Source organism: Oncorhynchus keta, chromosome 1, assembly GCF_023373465.1.
Source record: "Oncorhynchus keta strain PuntledgeMale-10-30-2019 chromosome 1, Oket_V2, whole genome shotgun sequence".
NCBI classification, from domain to species: domain Eukaryota; kingdom Metazoa; phylum Chordata; class Actinopteri; order Salmoniformes; family Salmonidae; genus Oncorhynchus; species Oncorhynchus keta.
In genome coordinates this window covers 19,878,974-19,897,315 of record NC_068421.1, presented here as the reverse complement: position 1 = coordinate 19,897,315, position 18,342 = coordinate 19,878,974, and the positions used below count along the sequence as shown (strand labels likewise).

The 18,342-nt window shown below is 45.0% G+C and overlaps 1 protein-coding gene across 1 annotated transcript in view; it reads left to right on the top strand.

The window, feature by feature from the left end:
- Positions 1-18,342, top strand: part of LOC118371084 (chloride channel protein 2-like) — a 72,457-nt gene that overhangs the window by 6,232 nt on the left and 47,883 nt on the right. Inside the window, exons 3-6 of the mRNA XM_052517725.1 lie at positions 9,688-9,819; positions 13,915-14,043; positions 14,238-14,371; positions 16,826-16,903. Of these exons, the coding sequence (XP_052373685.1) occupies positions 9,688-9,819; positions 13,915-14,043; positions 14,238-14,371; positions 16,826-16,903 (473 nt within the window). The remainder of the gene's footprint in view (positions 1-9,687; positions 9,820-13,914; positions 14,044-14,237; positions 14,372-16,825; positions 16,904-18,342) is intronic.

Here is an 18,342-nt window from a genome sequence, read left to right as displayed (position 1 = left end):
GGAAGCTATGATCTCTTATTGATATCACCTGTTCAATCCACTTCAATCAGGCTAAAGAAGGATTTTTAAGCCTTGATGCAATTGAGACATGGACTGTGTATATGTGCCAATAAAATGGTGATTTGGCAAGACAAAATATTGAAGTGCCTTTGAATGGTAGTAGGTGCCAGGCGTACCAATGTGTGTTAAGAACTGCAAAGCTGCTGGGGTTTTCACACTCAACAGTTTGCTGTGTGTGCCAAGAATGGTCCACCCCCCCTAGAAGAATTGCCCAGCAGTGGGAGCGAAGTTGTAATGGGCAGAGTCAGAGCACACTGCTCAGACCAGAGCTCCACTGCAGTTCACATTTCTCTAGCAAGCCTGAGAATACTTGATGATACAGTAGTTGATGGAAACAACCATAGCCCTAACCTTAACCACTCATTATTCAGACCCATAATGACAAAGCGAAAACAGGTTTTTAGACATTTTTGCAAATGTATTAAAAATAGAAAACAAAATACATTATTTACATAAGTATTCAGACCCTTTGCTATGAGACTTGAAATTGAGCGCAGGTGCATCCTGTTTCCATTGATCATCTGTGACAGGTTTATACAACTTAACCACCTGTGGTAAATTCAATTGAATGGACATGATTTGGAAAGGCACACACCTGCCTATATAAGGTCCATAGTTGACAGTGCATGTCAGAGCAAAAACCAAGCCATGAGGTCGAAGGAATTGTCCGTAGAGCTCCAAGACAGTATTGTGTAAAGGCACAGATCTGGGGAAGGGTACCAAAAAATGTCTGCAGCATTGAAGGTCCCCAAGAACCCAGTGGCCTCCATCATTCATAAATGGAAGAAGTTTGTAACCACCAAGGCTCTTCCTAGAGCTGGCTGCCCGACCAAACTCAGCAATCGGGGGAGAAGGGTCTTGGTCAGGGATGTGACCAAGAACCCGATGGTCACTCTGAAAGAGCTCCAGAGTTTCTCTGTGGAGATGGGAGAAACTTCCAGAAGGACAACCATCTCTGCAGCACTCCACCAATCAGGCCTTTATGGTAGAATGACCAGACGGAAGCCACTCCTCAGTAAAAAGCACATGAGAGCCTTTTTAGAGTTTGGCAAAAGAAACCATAAGACTCTCAGACCATGAGAAACGAGATTCTCTGGTCTGATGAAACCAAGATTGAACTCTTTGGCCTGAATGCCAAGCATCACATCTGGAGGAAACCTGGCACCATCCCTACGGTGAAGTATGGTGGTGCCAGCATCATGCTTTGGGGATGTTTTTAAGTGTCAAGGACTGATGCAAAGATTAAGAGAGTTCTGTGAGATCCTTGATGAAAACATGCTCCAGAGTACTCAGGACCTCAGACTGTGGCATAGGTTCACCTTCCAACAGGACAGAGACCCTCAGCACACAGCCAAGACAAGGCAGGAGTGGCTTCGGGACAAGTCTCTGAATGTCCTTGAGTGGCCCAGCTAGAGCCCACACTTGAACCTGATCGAACATCTTAGGAGAGACCTGAAAAGAACTGTGCAGCTCCCCATCCAACCTGACAGAGCTTGAGAGGATCTGCAGAGAAGAATGGGAAAAACTCCCCAAATATAGGTGTGCCAAGTGTCACGTATACTCCCTCTCTGGCCTCTAGGTCATCAGGCTGCTGATTTAACCTGCACACCTGTCACCATCGTCAAGCGCACCAGCACCTCATGACACTCACCTGGACTCCCTTTATTATCTTCCCTATATCTGTCACTCCTCTTTGGTTCTTTCCTCCGGTGTTATTGACTCTGTTTCATGTTGGTGCGTTGTTTGTGTTTCGTGTTTATTGTTTAGTTTATTTATTAAAACACTCACTCCCTGTACTTGCTTCCCGACTCTCAGCGCACTCCTTACACCAAGCTTGTAGTGTCATACCCAAGACGACTCGAGGCTGTAATCGCTGTCAAAGGTGCTTCAACAAAGTAATGAGTAAAAATGGTCTGAATAATTATGTACATGGAATATTTCATTAAAACATTTTTTTTTCATCTCCTAAAAATTTGAAACCACGGTTTTTGCTTTGTCATTATGTGTTATTGTGTAGATGATATTTTTTTCTTTATTTAATCCATTTTAGAATAAGGCTGTAACCTAACAAAATGTGGAAAAGGTCAAGAGGTCTGAATACTTTCTGATAGCACTGTACACCACTCTATGGAAAGATGAGACTCTCATGAACACGATGGTGTTCTCCGTTTTGCTCCCACAAGCGTCACAAGTCAGTACCGCCGAAGTCAGTACCGCCGATCTGCCAACTTCTGTCTGTAGCGACCAAACAGTTTGGGCTACACACTAATATGACCCCTCTGTGGAAAGGTGAGACCCTCACAACCACGTACATGTCAGTAGATGTTTTGCTCTAGGATGCACACAAGCCTCACGAGACTCGTCTGAAGGTTGCCCTGTACCAGTTAAAAACATTTACGAAAATGTATATAGAAGTAGTTTAGGGCAAATTTTTTGGTTGTTAAATATGGGTAAAAAAAAATACAAAATCCTGATCTTTCTTATGTCTTTCAGATATTTATTAATTTTATTTTTATTTCACCTTTATTTAACCAGGTAGGCAAGTTGAGAACAAGTTCTCATTTACATGGTCAGTTTTACAAGGGTATGTTTGGCAGCATGAGTGAAGGATGCTTTGTTGCGAAATAGGAAGCCAAATCTAGATTTCACTTTGGATTGGAGATGTTTGATGTGGGTCTGGAAGGAGAGTTTACAGTCTAACCAGACACCTAGGTATTTGTAGTTGTCCACGTTATCTAAGTCAGAGCCATCCAGAGTAGTGATGTTGGACAGGGGGGCAGGTGCAGGCAGCGATCGGTTGAAGAGCATGCATTTAGTTTGACTTGTATTTAAGAGCAATTGGAGGCCACGGAAGGAGAGTTGTATGGCAATGAAGCTTGCCTGGAGGGTTGTTAACACAGTGTCCAAAGAAGGGCCAGAAGTATACAGAATGGTGTCGTCTGCGTAGAGGTGGATCAGAGACTCACCAGCAGCAAGAGCGACATCATTGATGTATACAGAGAAGAGAGTCGGTCCAAGAATTGAACCCTGTGGCACCCCCATAGAGACTGCCAGAGGCCCGGACAGCAGACCCTCCGATTTGACACACTGAACTCTATCAGAGAAGTAGTTGGTGAACCAGGCGAGGCAATCATTTGAGAAACCAAGGCTGTCGAGTCTGCCGATGAGGATGTGGTGATTGACAGAGTCGAAAGCCTTGGCCAGATCAATGAATACGGCTGCACAGTAATGTTTCTTATCGATGGCGGTTAAGATATCGTTTAGGACCTTGAGCGTGGCTGAGGTGCACTGATGACCAGCTCTGAAACCAGATTGCATAGCAGAGAAGGTATGGTGAGATTCGAAATGGTCAGTAATCTGTTTGTTGACTTGGCTTACGAAGACCTTTTTTTATTTTTATTTGTTTTATTTATCCGTTATTTTACCAGGTAAGTTGACTGAGAACACGTTCTCATTTGCAGCAACGACCTGGGGAATAGTTACAGGGGAGAAGAGGGGGATGAATGAGCCAATTGTAAACCTTAGAAAGGCAGGGTAGGATAGATATAGGTCTGTAGCAGTTTGGGTCAGGAGTGTGTCCCCCTTTGAAGAGGGGGATGACCGTAGCTGATTTCCAATCTTTGGGAATCTCAGACGACACGAAAGAGAGGTTGAACAGGCTAGTAATAGGGGTGGCAACAATTTCGGCAGATAATTTTAGAAAGAAAGGGTCCAGATTGTCTAGCCCAGCTGATTTGTAGGGATCCAGATGTTGCACCTCTTCCAGTACATCAGCTGACTGGATTTGGGATAAGGAGAAATGGGGAAGGCTTGGGCGAGTTGCGGTGGGGGGTGCAGTGCTGTTGACCGGGGTAGGAGTAGCCAGGTGGAAAGCATGGCCAGCGGTAGAAAAATGCTTATTGAAATTCTCAATTATGGTGGATTTATCAGTGGTGACAGTGTTTCCTATCTTCAGTGCAGTGGGCAGCTGGGAGGAGGTCTTCTTATTCTCCATGGACTTTACAGTGTCCCAGAACTTTTTTGAGTTAGTGTTGCAGGAAGCAAATTTCTGTTTGAAAAAGCTAGCCTTGGCTTTTCTAACTGCCTGTGTATAATGATTTCTAGCTTCCCTGAACAGCTGCATATCACGGGGGCTGTTCGATGCTAATGCAGAACGCTATAGGATGTTTTTGTGTTGGTTAAGGGCAGTCAGGTCTGGGGAGAACAAAGGGCTATATCTGTTCCTGGTTCTCAATTTCTTGAATGGGGCATGCATATTTAAGATGGTTAGGAAGGCATTTTAAAAACATACCCAGGCATCCTCTACTGACGGGATGAGATCAATATCCTTCCAGGATACCCCGGCCAGGTCGATTAGAAAAGCCTGCTCGCTTTGGGGAGGTACCTGGTAGGTTCATTGATAATTTGTGTGAGATTGAGGGCATCAAGCTTAGATTGTAGGATGGCTGGGGTGTTAAGCATGTTCCAGTTTAGGTTGCCTAGCAGCACGGGCTCTGAAGATAGATGGGGGACAATCAGTTCACATATGATGTCCAGAGCACAGCTGGGGGCAGAGGGTGGTCTATAGCAGGCGGCAACGGTGAGAGACTTGTTTTTAGAGAGGTGGGTTTTTAAAAGTAGAAGTTCAAATTGTTTGGGTACAGACCTGGATAGTAGGACAGAACTCTGCAGGCTATCATTGCAGTAGATTGCAACACCGCCCCCTTTGGCAGTTCTATCTTGTCTGAAAATGTTGTAGTTTTGGATGAAAATTTCAGAATTTTTGGTGGACTTCTTAAGCCAGGATTCAGACACAGCTAGAACATCTGGGTGGCAGAGTGTGCTCAAGCAGTGAATAGAACAAACTTACGGAGGAGGCTTCTAATGTTAACATGCATGAAACCAAGGCTATTACGGTTACAGAAGTAATCAAAAGAGAGCGCCTGGGGAATAGGAGTGGAGCTAGGCACTGCAGGGCCTGGATTCACCTCTACATCGCCAGAGGAACAGAGGAGGAGTAGGATAAGGGTACGGCTAAAAGCAGTAAGAATTGGTCGTCTAGAACGTCTGGAACAGAGAGTAAAAGGAGGTTTGTGGGGGATATAAAATAGCTTCAAGGTATAATGTACAGACAAAGGTATGGTAGGCTGTGAGTACAGTGGAGGTAAACCTAGGTATTGAGTGATGAAGAGAGAGATATTGTCTCTAGAAACATCATTGAAACCAGGAGATGTCATCGCATGTGTGGGTGGTGGAACTAATAGGTTGGATAAGGTATAGTGAGCAGGACTAGAGGCTCTACAGTGAAATAAGCCAATAAACACTAACCAGAACAGCAATGGACAAGGCATATTGACATTAAGGAAAGGCAAAAGTGATCAAAAGGGTCCAGTGAGTAGAGAGGTTGGTTGGGGTCACGGCGATTTAGACAGCTAGCCGGGCCATCGGTAGCAAGCTAGCATAGGATGGAGGTCTGTTATTAGCCACCTCGTGCGTTTCAGTCGGTAGGATTAGTGGGGTTCCGTGTGGTAGAGGGGATAAATCCAAATCACACAAAAAAACAAAACAATAGAGGCCCAAGAAAAAATAAAATTAAAATAAATTGCCCGATAGGTCTATTCAGATAGCAGCCGATAAGACAGCTAGCGGTTAGCGGGCCACAGATGGGCGTTCAGGTAACGTCGCGACGGAGGAGCCAGCCGGATAACTCCTTCGGGTAGATAATGTCGGTAGTCCAGTTGTAAAGGCCTGGTGGGGCTCCGCGTTGGCAGTAAAAACGGGTCCGGATAGGTGATTGTAGCTCAGGAGTGATTGATGGAACTCTTCAGCTGGCTAGCTCCGGAATAATTGATGTTTGCTCCGGAATCAACGAAAGCCGATAGTCACACGGCTAGCAGCTAGCTAGCTGCAAGATCCAGGTATGAATGTCCAGAGTTAGCGGTTGAAATCCAGGGACATGGAGCGAAAAATAGGTCCGGTATGTTCCGAGCCGCGCCGTACAAAACTGCCGATAGATTTTCGAGCTAAAGGATAGCTGATGACCACAAACCGTGGTTAGCTGAATACTAATGATTAGCCAGTAAAGAAGCTAACTAGCTTCTGAATAGCTTCTGATTAGCTTCTGGCTAGCTTCTGGATTAGCTTCTGGCTAGCTTCTGGTTAGCTTCTATGGAGGATTACAGATTTGAGGTAAATAATACTTTATTGTTTTTATAAATATAAATTGGTGAGGCGGGTTGCAGGAGAGTGTTTTGAAGATGAGTTTATGGAAAATAAAAAAAATATATAAAAAGGTATGCGGAAAAAGTTGTAAATATATATATACGGGACACGACAAGACGAGGACAAAAGACGTCTGAACAGCTATGCCATCTTGGAACCAACCATTTGATTTATTTTTGGACGATCTGATTTTCCATGTATGAATCAGTTATTTGTATGTGCTAATAGCAGGTCAAATTCATTGTTTCATCAAATTATTTTTTCTTTCTTATACCTAAAGGGGTCCTCAAAATCAAATAGCTAAATGATCGTTGGCATAACCATCTTTAAAAAATACATATGTTAGCTTAGTAGAAGCGTTTGCCCATTATTCATTTAAAAATGATTCAAGTTCTGTGAAATTGGTTGTTGACCATTGCTAGACAACTATTTTCAGGTCCTGCCATAGATTTTCAAGCAGATTTAAGTCATAACTGTAACTCAGCCACTAAGGAACATTCACCTTCTTCTTGGTAATCAACTCCATTGTAGATTTGGCCTTATGTTTTAGGTTATTGTCCTGCTGAAGAGTGAATTCATCTCCCAGTGTCTGGTGGAAAGCAGACTGAACCAGGTTTTCCTCTAGGATTTTGCGTGTGCTTAGTTCTATTCCACTTCTTTTTTATCCCGAAAAACTCCTCAGTCCTTAACGATTACAATCATACCCTTAACATGATGCAGCCACCACCATGCTTGAAAATATAGAGAGTGTTGCTCAGCAATGTGTTGCATTGGATTTGCCCCAAACATAACACTTTGTATTCAGGACAAAAAGTGAATTGCTTTGTCACATTTTTTGCAGTATTACTTTCGTGTCTTGTTGCAGTGACTTAGAATATTTGTTTTCTGTGCAGGCTTCTTTATTTTCACTCTGTCAATTAGTTTAGTATTGTGGAGTAACTACAGTATTGTTGATCCAGCCTCAGTTTTCTCCTATCACAGCCATTAAACCCTGTAACTGTTTTAAAGTCACCATTGGCCTCATGATGAAATCCCTACAGATAGCCCCAGTAAGCCAGTGACTCAGCCCCTGTGATATGGTTAGAGGCAGAGAATCCCAGTGGAAAGAGGGGAACCGGCCAGGCAGAGACAGCATGGACGGTTCGTTGCTCCAGAGCCTTTCCGTTCACCTTCCCACTCCTGGGCCAGACTACACTCAATCATATGACCCACTGAAAAGATTAGTCTTCAGTAAAGACGTAAAGGTTGAGACCGAGTTTGCGTCTCTGACATGGGTAGGCAGACCGTTCCATAAAAATTGAGTTCTATAGGAGAAAGCCCTGCCTCCAGCTGTTTGCTTAGAAATTCTAGGGACAATTAGGAGGCCTGCGTCTTGTGAGCGTAGCGTACGTGTAGGTATGTACGGCAGGACCAAATCAGAGAGATAGGTAGGAGCAAGCCCATGTAATGCTTTGTAGGTTAGCAGTAAAACCTTGAAATCAGCCCTTGCTTTGACAGGAAGCCAGTGTAGAGAGGCTAGCACTGGAGTAATATGATCACATTTTTTGGTTCTCGTCAGGATTCTAGCAGCCGTATTTAGCACTAACTGAAGTATATTTAGTGCTTTATCCGAGGAGCCGGAAAGTAGAGCATTGCAGTAGTCTAACCTAGAAGTGACAAAATCATGGATACATTTTTCTGCATCATTTTTGGACAGAAGGTTTCTGATTTTTGCAATATTACGTAGATGGAAAAAAGCTGTCCTCGAAATGGTCTTGATATGTTCTTCAAAAGAGAGATCAGGGTCCAGAGTAACGCCGAGGTCCTAAACAGTTTTATTTGAGACGACTGTACAACCATTAAGATTAATTGTCAGATTCAACAGAAGATCTCTTTGTTTCTTGGGACCTAGAACAAGCATCTCTGTTTTGTCCGAGTTTAATAGTAGAAAGTTTGCAGCCATCCACTTCCTTATGTCTGAAACACATGCTTCTAGCGAGGGCAATTTTGGGGCTTCACCATGTTTCATTGAAATGTACAGCTGTGTGTCATCCGCATAGCAGTGAAAGTTAACATTATGTTTTCGAATAACATCCCCAAGAGGTAAAATATATAGTGAAAACAATAGTGGTCCTAAAACGGAACCTTGAGGAACACCGAAATTTACAGTTGATTTGTCAGAGGACAAACCATTCACAGAGACAAACTGATATCTTTCCGACAGATAAGATCCAAACCAGGCCAGAACATTTCCGTGTAGACCAATTTGGGTTTCCAATCTCTCCAAAAGAATGTGGTGATCGATGGTATCAAAAGCATCACTAAGGTCTAGGAGCACGAGGACAGATGCAGAGCCTCGGTCCGATGCCATTAAAATGTCATTTACCACCTTCACAAGTGCCGTCTCAGTGCTATGATGGGGTCTATAACCAGACTGAAGCATTTCGTATACATTGTTTGTCTTCAGGAAGGCAGTGAGTTGCTACGCAACAGAGTTGCTACGTAACTCACACCTGTGTTAATGAGAGAATCACTGACATGATGTCAGCTTGTCCTTTTGTGGCAGGGCTGAGATGCAGTGGAAATGTTTTTGGGGGATTCAGTTCATTTGCATGGCAAAGAGGGACTTTGCAATTAATTGCAATTCATCTGATCACTCTTCATAACATTCTGCAGTATATGAAAATTGCCATCATACAAATTGAGGCAGCAGACTTTGTGAAAAATAATACTTGTGTCATTCTCAAAACTTTTGGCCACGACTGTACACCCCTCTCCATGTCGTCAACATTACAACCTGTTGCCCTATACAATAGCACACATAGAGGAGGAGGAAAGTGTGGAGTCAGAAATGGGGAGAGTAGCTTTAGATGAGGAAAAGAAAGAATCTTGTACTGTGGTAAAGTAGCATTAGTGTGGTTTAGTACATTGGTGAGATGAGAGAAGACTGAATAAGATGACTGGGGAGCAAGAATAATGTTACGACAGTTTTCGGGAAATAGGGGAAGAACTGGTAGAGTCTGTGTGTGTGTGTGTGTGTGTGTGTGTGTGTGTGTGTGTGTGTGTGTGTGTGTGTGTGTGTGTGTGTGTGTGTGTGTGTGTGTGTGTGTGTGTGTGTGTGTGTGTGTGTGTGTGTGTGTGTGTGTGTGTGTGTGTGTGTGTGTGTAGGGGAGGGGGAGTTAGAGGAGAGGATCACTGTGTTAAATGATACTAGTCTGTGCAAAAGTCAACTTAGTAAAAAATGGTGAGAGTGTTACATTGTATGGGTGGTTCTGACTCCAAAATGGGCAATGTAGTTTTAACAATGCTACACTTCTCTCCTCAGTCTGTAAGATGTGTTAGTTTGTTGATATTGTAGTTCTGACTGACTTGACTCTACTGTAGTAGTAAGTGTTGTTGTTGTCGTTGTCATCTAACAGTGTGCACCTGTATCTCTCTTCCCTCCAGTCTGTACGGTGCGCTGTCAGAAGTTCCTCATCTCTTGTGTTGGTGAAGACTGGATCTTCCTCATCCTCCTGGGTCTATTCATGGCTCTACTCAGCTGGCTGGTCGACTTTGGTATCGGAATCTGTCTACAATGTAAGAGAGGGAGTTGGGAAGGAGGGAGTAGGAAGGGAAATAGAGGTAGATTCCTTGACTTCTCTATCGCAACCTGTCTACAAGGTGAGGGAGGGAGGGATAAGAGAGGAGAGAAGGAGGGAGGAGAAGAGAGAGAGGAGAGAAGGAGGGAGGAGAAGAGAGAGAGGAGAGAAGGAGGGAGGAGAAGAGAGAGAGGAGAGAAGGAGGGAGGAGAAGAGAGAGAGGAAGAGAAGGAGGGAGGAGAAGAGAGAGAGGAGAGAAGGAGGGAGGAGAAGAGAGAGAGGAGAGAAGGAGGGAGGAGAAGAGAGAGAGGAGAGAAGGTTGGCGGGTGAGGATCCAGGGAAGCCAAATGGTACACCGACTACTTAGGCCCCATGTTGTGTGTAAGCACATTCTCAGTGTTCTCCCATTAGGTTTGAATGTATCTTCTGTGTGTATATCTTGTCAAGGTGGAAGTCTTCTATCTTGACACAAACGAGCTGTACAGCTTTTTTAACTGGATACATGATGACTAACCACCTGCCCAACAGGGACTATCCACCACCTTTGCTTACACCCACGCACTAGAATACACACACACACACACACACACACACACACACACACACACACACACACACACACACACACACACACACACACACACACACACACACACACACACACACACACACACACACACACACACACACACACATTAGGACACATACTTTGAGAGGCTGGTCATGGCCCACATCAAGGCTAGCATGCCAGGCACACTGGACCCACTCCAATTTGCCTGCCTCTATTCACACGGCTGTAACACATCTGGACAAGAGGAGCACCTATGCAAGAATGCTGTTCATTCACTACATTTCAGCATTCAACACTATTGTTCACTCCAAGCCTGACACCAAGATCAGGGCCCTGGGTCTGGACACCACCCTTTGCAACTGGATCCTGGACTTCCTGATGGGCAGACCATGTGGCGATTGGTAACAGCACCGCCTCCACACTGACTCTTAGCACAGGGGCCCCCCAGGGGTGTGTCCTCAGCTGTACTCCCTGTTCACCCACAACCGTGTGGCTTTGCACGATACCAACTCCATCATAATGGTTGGTGACGACACCACAGTTGTAGGCCTTTTAACTAGGTAGGTAAGTGAAGTGGCATTGTGGTGACAGGATAACAACCTCTCTCTCAACGTCAGCAAAACCAAGGAGTTCATTGTTTACTTCAGCAAGCAGAGGAGGAACATGCCCTGATTCACATCAATGGGACTGGAGAGAGAGAGAGAGTCAGTAGTTTAAAGTTCCTCACCATCCACATCACTGAGGACTTGTCATGGACCATCAACACCACCACTCTTGTCAACAGTGTCTTTAACTTCCCAAGGCAGCTGAAGAAATTCGGCATGCCATTCCGGGTACGCTCCAAATGTTGCCCCTGCACTATCGAGAGCGTCCTGACCTGTTGCATCACGGCCTGGTACGAGAATTGCTCTGTCCACAACCACAAAGCCCTCCAGCGGTTGGTGAAGATGGCCCAGTACACCCATCCACAGTCTACTCAAAACGGTGCCTGAGGAAGGCCTGCCACACCATCAAAGATCCCACACACCCGCAGTGGCAGACGGTATCGGAGCATGAGGTCTGATACCAACAAGCTCAGAGACCGTTTCTATCTACAAGCCATCATACTGCAGAACACTTTAATTGGACTGGTCAGCTGCTCTGATTCTCTGATTCTCTGCACCTTCGCACACATGCACTCACTCACTCACTCACTCACTCACTCACTCACTCACTCACTCACTCACTCACCATGCACACACACACACACACACACACACACACACACACACACACACACACACACACACACACACACACACACACACACACACACACACACACACACACACACACACACACACACACACACACACACACCACTGCTTTTACCAGACTCTTATTATGATTGCTAAATACTGCACAATTTAAACACTTGCCCCCCCCTTCCCCAGAACACATGTACATATTGGACCATAAATTGTGCCGTCCTGTATTATACTTATGCTAAAATGTTTATTTTATTCTACTGAACCATTTACTTTATGTTCATATTATTGTCTTTTATTATTTCTTATTGTTGTTGCATTTTTGTCAGAATAATAGTTGAGAGAATAATTTTTTTAGCTTTAGTTTACATACACTCAATTAGTATTTGGTAGCATTGCCTTGAAATGGTTTATCTTGGGTCAAACGTTTCGGGTAGCATTCCTCAAATTGGGTGAATTTTGGCCCATTCCTCCTGACAGAACTGTGTCAGGTTTGTAGGCCTCCTTGCTCACACACACTTTTTCAGTTCTGCCCAAACATTTTATATAGGATTGAGGTCAGGGCTTTGTGATGGCCACTCCAATACCTTGACTTTGTTGTCCTTAAGTCATTTTGCCACAACTTTGGAAGTATGCTTGGGGTCATTGTCCATTTGGAAGACCCATTTGCGACCAAGCTTTAACTTCCTGACTGATGTCTTGAGATGTTGCCTCAATATATCCACATAATTTTCCTACCTCATGATGCCATCTATTTTGTGACGTGCACCAGTCACTCCTGTAGCAAAGCACCCCCACAGCATGATGCTGCCACCCCCGAGCTTCACGGTTGGAATGGTGTTCTTCGGCTTGCAAGCCTCCCCCTTTTTCTACCAAACATAACGATGGTTATTATGGCCAAACAGTGCAGCTGCAAACCGTGGTCGGGCTTTTTTATGGCGGTTTTGGAGCAGTGGCTTCTTCCTTGCTGAGCGGCCTTTCAGGTTATATCGATATAGGACTAGTTTTACTGTGGATATAGATACTTTAGTACCTGTTTCCTCCAGCATCTTCACAAGGTCAATTGCTGTTTTTCTGGGATTGATTTGCACTTTTCTCAACAAAGTATGTTCATCTCTAGGAGACAGAACGCGTCTCCTTCCTGAGTGGTATGATGGCTGCGTGTTCCCATGGTGTTTATACTTGCGTACTATTGTTTGTACAGATGAATGTGGTACCATGAAATACACAGGTACACCTCCAATTGACTCAAATTTGGTCAATTAGCCTATCAGAAGCTTCTAAAGCTATGATGTCATTTTCTGGAATTTTCCAAGCTGTTTAAATGCACAGTCAACTTAGTGTATGTAAACTTCTGACCCACTGGAATTGTGATACAGTGAATTATAAGTGAAATAATCGGTCCGTAAACAATTGTTGGAAAAATACTTGTGTCATGCACATAGTAGATGTCCTAACCGACTTTCCAAAACTATAGTTTGGTGGTTGAAAAATGAGTTTTAATGACTCCAACCGAAGTATATGTAAACTTCTGACTTCAACTGTACATACAACTAATAAAACTTGAAACACTGTTCCTTTGGCTGAATCATTTCATTTGACACATCTCCTGCATGCAGCTAACGGAGACATTAAGCCACACTCAAGATCATCTCAGACACTGTGGTTTACGCACATACACTCGTCAAACCAGGGTGTGTGTTCATGATGAGCTGCAGTGCAAATTGCTGTCTCCCTGAGCTGCATGCAGGTGTGTGTGTGTGTGTGTGTCTTCTTCTGCCATTAGAAATGACCTCCTCTGATTTTTTTTATCATGTCTTCAGTCAAACAGACATTTACACACATTGCTGCATTTTTGTGTGTGTGCCAAGGGGGAGACTGATGCATGTGGAGAAAGTGAAGAGAGAGTAATCTAGAAGCAAGACGCTCATATAGACACATCCTCTTATCCCCTTTCTCCACATACACACAAACACGCGCGCACACACACACACGTGCACACACACACACAGGCACACACACACCCTGTAAAGCAGTCCTTTTAGGGACGGGAGTCCTGCGTGTTCTACTGTTGTTGAGGTACTAATCCTTCTGTCTGTCTCAGTTGAAGCATGACTTTGGATGTACTTTTACTTTATGATTGACATCAAATTGATTTTGTGTGTGTGTGTGTGTGTGTGTGTGTGTGTGTGTGTGTGTGTGTGTGTGTGTGTGTGTGTGTGTGTGTGTGTGTGTGTGTGTGTGTGTGTGTGTGTGTGTGTGTGTGTGTCCACAGCACAGAAGTGGATGTATGTGAACCTGGAGAGTAATGTGTTTCTCCAGTACCTAGCCTGGGTCACCTACCCTGTGGTGCTCATCACCTTCTCAGCTGGCTTCACACAGATACTGGCCCCACAGGCCGTAGGTAAGACACACACACACACACACACACACACACACACACACACACACACACACACACACACACACACACACACACACACACACACACACACACACACACACACACACACACACACACACACACACACACACACACACACACACATACTGACCATAGCATATCCACACTAACCCCCTCTCCCCATCCCCCTCTAGGTTCAGGTATCCCAGAGATTAAGACCATTCTGAGGGGTGTAGTGCTGAAAGAATACCTCACCTTTAAAACATTTGTGGCCAAAGTCATCGGCCTCACCTGTGCCCTGGGCAGTGGCATGCCTCTGGGCAAGGAGGTAACACACGCACTCTCTACACACAGCACACACACACTCTGTAAACATTCTTCTCACCTCACACAGTCCTCTGACGCATACACACACATCCCCTTCTCACAGTCAGGCTTGTGTGAGTGTGGGTAGTTGTCACTTGTTGCTGGCAGTACAGTACTGTTATGCAGACACACACACCATTTGACAGCCAACAGATTAATTCTGGCCCGAAGACCCGCAAAATCAATAAATTAATCTGTAATTCACAGGACAAGTGGTTCTCACGGTGAAGCACACACACACACAGGCATGTGGTTGTGGTTACACGTGTCCTGTGTCCCTGTCATACAGCCACACACGTTGCACTCAGGCCACCCCATTGGTCACAGTGGAGAGGGAGGGTGGAGGGGGATAAGGAGGGAGGAAAGGAGAGGGGAGGAGAGTGGGGTGAATGAGGGTGGGGAGGAGAGGAGAGGGGGATGAAGGAGGGTGGATTGGAGACGAGAGGGTGGTAAATGAGGGTGGAGAGGAGAGGAGAGGAGAGGACAGGACAGGACAGGACAGGAGAGGAGAGGAGAGGAGAGGAGAGGGGAGGAGAGGGAGGAGAGGAGAGGAGAGGAGGATGAAGGAGAGTGGATTGGAGAAGAGAGGGGATGAATGAGGGTGGAGAGGAGAGGGGGGGTGATGAAGGAGGGTGGATTGGAGAGGAGAGGGGGATGAAGGATGGTGGAGAGGAGATGGGGGGTGGAAGAGGGAAAGAACATTTGATCATTGTAATCTTGAAAGAGCTGAGATTAGTCAATGATACACTGGAGGAGAGGAGACATATAGGAACACCCTGATGAGGATGTTTGTGTACACACGTTTCCGAGAAGATGTGAGATGTATGTGTGAGTGTTAATTATACTGTATGAAACAGTGAATGCATTAAACCAATTGCATTCACAGGTGAGCCTGCTGTCCTGAGAGGGATAGAATGATGATGCTTGGGTTAAATTACAATTTTTTAAATGACAGGACACATAGGGTGACTCCTCCCCCAGCATCTCTCCCTCTAGACAATAACGCTTCAGCACCATTTAAAGTTTTCTACTCCACTCTGCTCTGTTGTGGCATAAATGACAGATGCCCAGCAGTGACTTCAGCAGCAGGGTTCAGGCTACAAATGAGTGTTAAACAGGGAGGGAAACATTTTTACATTTGATATTTTAGTGATTTATCAGATGCTCTTATTCAGGGTGCCTTACAGTAAGCAGTGAGTGCATACATTTTGGAAAGAAAAAGACTGTAGACCTCTCCCTCCTTTCAGACAGTTTGAAAAGTGGAGAGAGAGACACATAGCGAGTGGTCATGAGTGAGTGTTAAAACGGAGTGAAACAGAGGTAAAGAAAGAAAGACTGGACACCTTTCCTCCTCTCTGAGAGGTAAACAAAGTGGAGAAGGAGAGGGAGAGAGAGAAAGACTGGACACCTTTCCTCCTCTCTGAGAGGTAAACAAAGTGGAGAAGGAGAGGGAGAGAGAGAAAGACTGGACACCTTTCCTCCTCTCTGAGAGGTAAACAAAGTGGAGAAGGAGAGGGAGAGAGAAAGACTGGACACCTTTCCTCCTCTCTGAGAGGTAAACAAAGTGGAGAAGGAGAGGGAGAGAGAAAGACTGGACACCTTTCCTCCTCTCTGAGAGGTAAACAAAGTGGAGAAGGAGAGGGAGAGAGAGAAAGACTGGACACCTTTCCTCCTCTCTGAGAGGTAAACAAAGTGGAGAAGGAGAGGGAGAGAGAAAGACTGGACACCTTTCCTCCTCTCTGAGAGGTAAACAAAGTGGAGAAGGAGAGGAGAGAGAAAGACTGGACACCTTTCCTCCTCTCTGAGAGGTAAACAAAGTGGAGAAGGAGAGGGAGAGAGAAAGACTGGACACCTTTCCTCCTCTCTGAGAGGTAAACAAAGTGGAGAAGGAGAGGGAGAGAGAAAGACTGGACACCTTTCCTCCTCTCTGAGAGGTAAACAAAGTGGAGAAGGAGAGGGAGAGAGAAAGACTGGACACCTTTCCTCCTCTCTGAGAGGTAAACAAAGTGGAGAAGGAGAGGGAGAGAGAAAGACTGGACACCTTTCCTCCTCTCTGAGAGGTAAACAAAGTGGAGAAGGAGAGGGAGAGAGAAAGACTGGACACCTTTCCTCCTCTCTGAGAGGTAAACAAAGTGGAGAAGGGAGAGAGAGAAAGAGACTAGTTGTATTGGGGAGAAGTGTTTCTTCTCAACACCAGGAGTAGGTTAGTCTCCTGGAGGGTGTCACACTTTCCGATATGTTTCTGTTTTAAACCTCTGGACTACATTGACCCTTTTGGCAAAATGTGACTTGTTTTTATTCCGGGGTGAGTGAAACTGAAGTTTAAGTGTGATGTGGTTTTCTTTAAGTATGTAACAAAAATATATATACCAAGTGTTTTAAGAAATAATTCACGTCATTCATTCTTCCTCTCTAGAGTCCGTTTGTTCACATTGCCAGTCTTGGTGCTGCACTTCTCTGCAAGTTCATGTCTCTGTTTGGAGGAATCTATGAGGTAAACTACACCTGTACACACACGTCACCACATTGTTACCAATATGTTCTTAATAAGCTTTCAACACTATATATGCCTCTGTCAGTATTTCACTTCCATACCCTGACCTCACAACTAAACCACAGTACATCTTATCACTATCGCTATATCTATTTATCATCTATTTGGATTTAAGAGCAACATCAACTCAACATCATTACGATCAGGAATACGACTTTCCCGAAGCGGATCCTCTGTTTTGCCCACCACCAAGGACAATGGATCGGATCCCAGCCGGCGAACCAAAACAACGACGCCGTAAAAGGTGCAGACGAAGCGGTCTTCTGGTCAGGCTCCGGAGATGGGCACATCGCGCACCGCTCCCGAGCATACTACTCGCCAATGTCGTCTCTTGACAACAAGGTAGATGAAATCCGAGCAAAGGTAGCATTCCAGAGAGACATAAGAGACTAACGTTCTTTGCTTCATGGAAACATGGCTCACTCGAGACACGCTAGCGGAGTCGGTACAGCCACCTGGTTTCTTCACGCATCGCGCCAACAGAAACAAGCATCTTTCTGGTAAGAAGAGGCGCGGGGGGAGGTTGCCTTATGATTAACGAGGCGTGATGTGATCATAACAACATACAGGAACTCAAGTCCTTCTGTTCACCTGACTTGGAATTCCTCACAATCAAATGCCGACCGCATTATCTACGAGGAGAATTCTCTTCGATTATAATCACAGCCGCATATATTCCTCCCCAAGCAGACACAGATGGCCCTGAACGAACGTTATTTGACTATGTAAACTGGAAACCACATATCCTGAGGCTGCATTCATTATAGCTTGGGATTTTAACAAGGCTAATCTGAAAACAAGACTCCTTAAATTCTATCAGCATATCGATTGTGCAACCAGGGCTGGTAAAATCCTGGGTCATTGTTATTCTAACTTCCGCGATGCATATAAGGCCCTCCCCCACCCTCCTTTCGGAAAAGCTGACCATGACTCCATTTTGTAGCTTCCAGCCTATAGACAGAAACTAAAACAGGAAGCTCCCGTGCTCAGGTCTGTTCAAGTTGTTCAATGTAACTATTAAAACATTCCCAAACCAGAAACCGTGGATTGATGACAGCATTTGCGCGAAACTGAAAGCGCGAACCACTGCTTTTAATCATGACAAGGTGACCGGAAACATGACCGAATACAAACAGTGTAGCTATTCCCTCCGCAAGGCAATCAAGCAAGCTAAGCGTCAGTATCGAGACAAAGTAGAGTCGCAATTCAACGGCTCAGACACAAGAGGTATGTGGCAGGGTCTACAGTCAATCACGGATTACAAAAAGAAAACCAGCCAGTTGCGGACCAGGCAGACTAAACAACTTCATTGCTCGCTTTGAGGACAATTCAGTGTCACTGACACGGCCCGCTACCAAAACCTGCGAATTCTCCTTCAC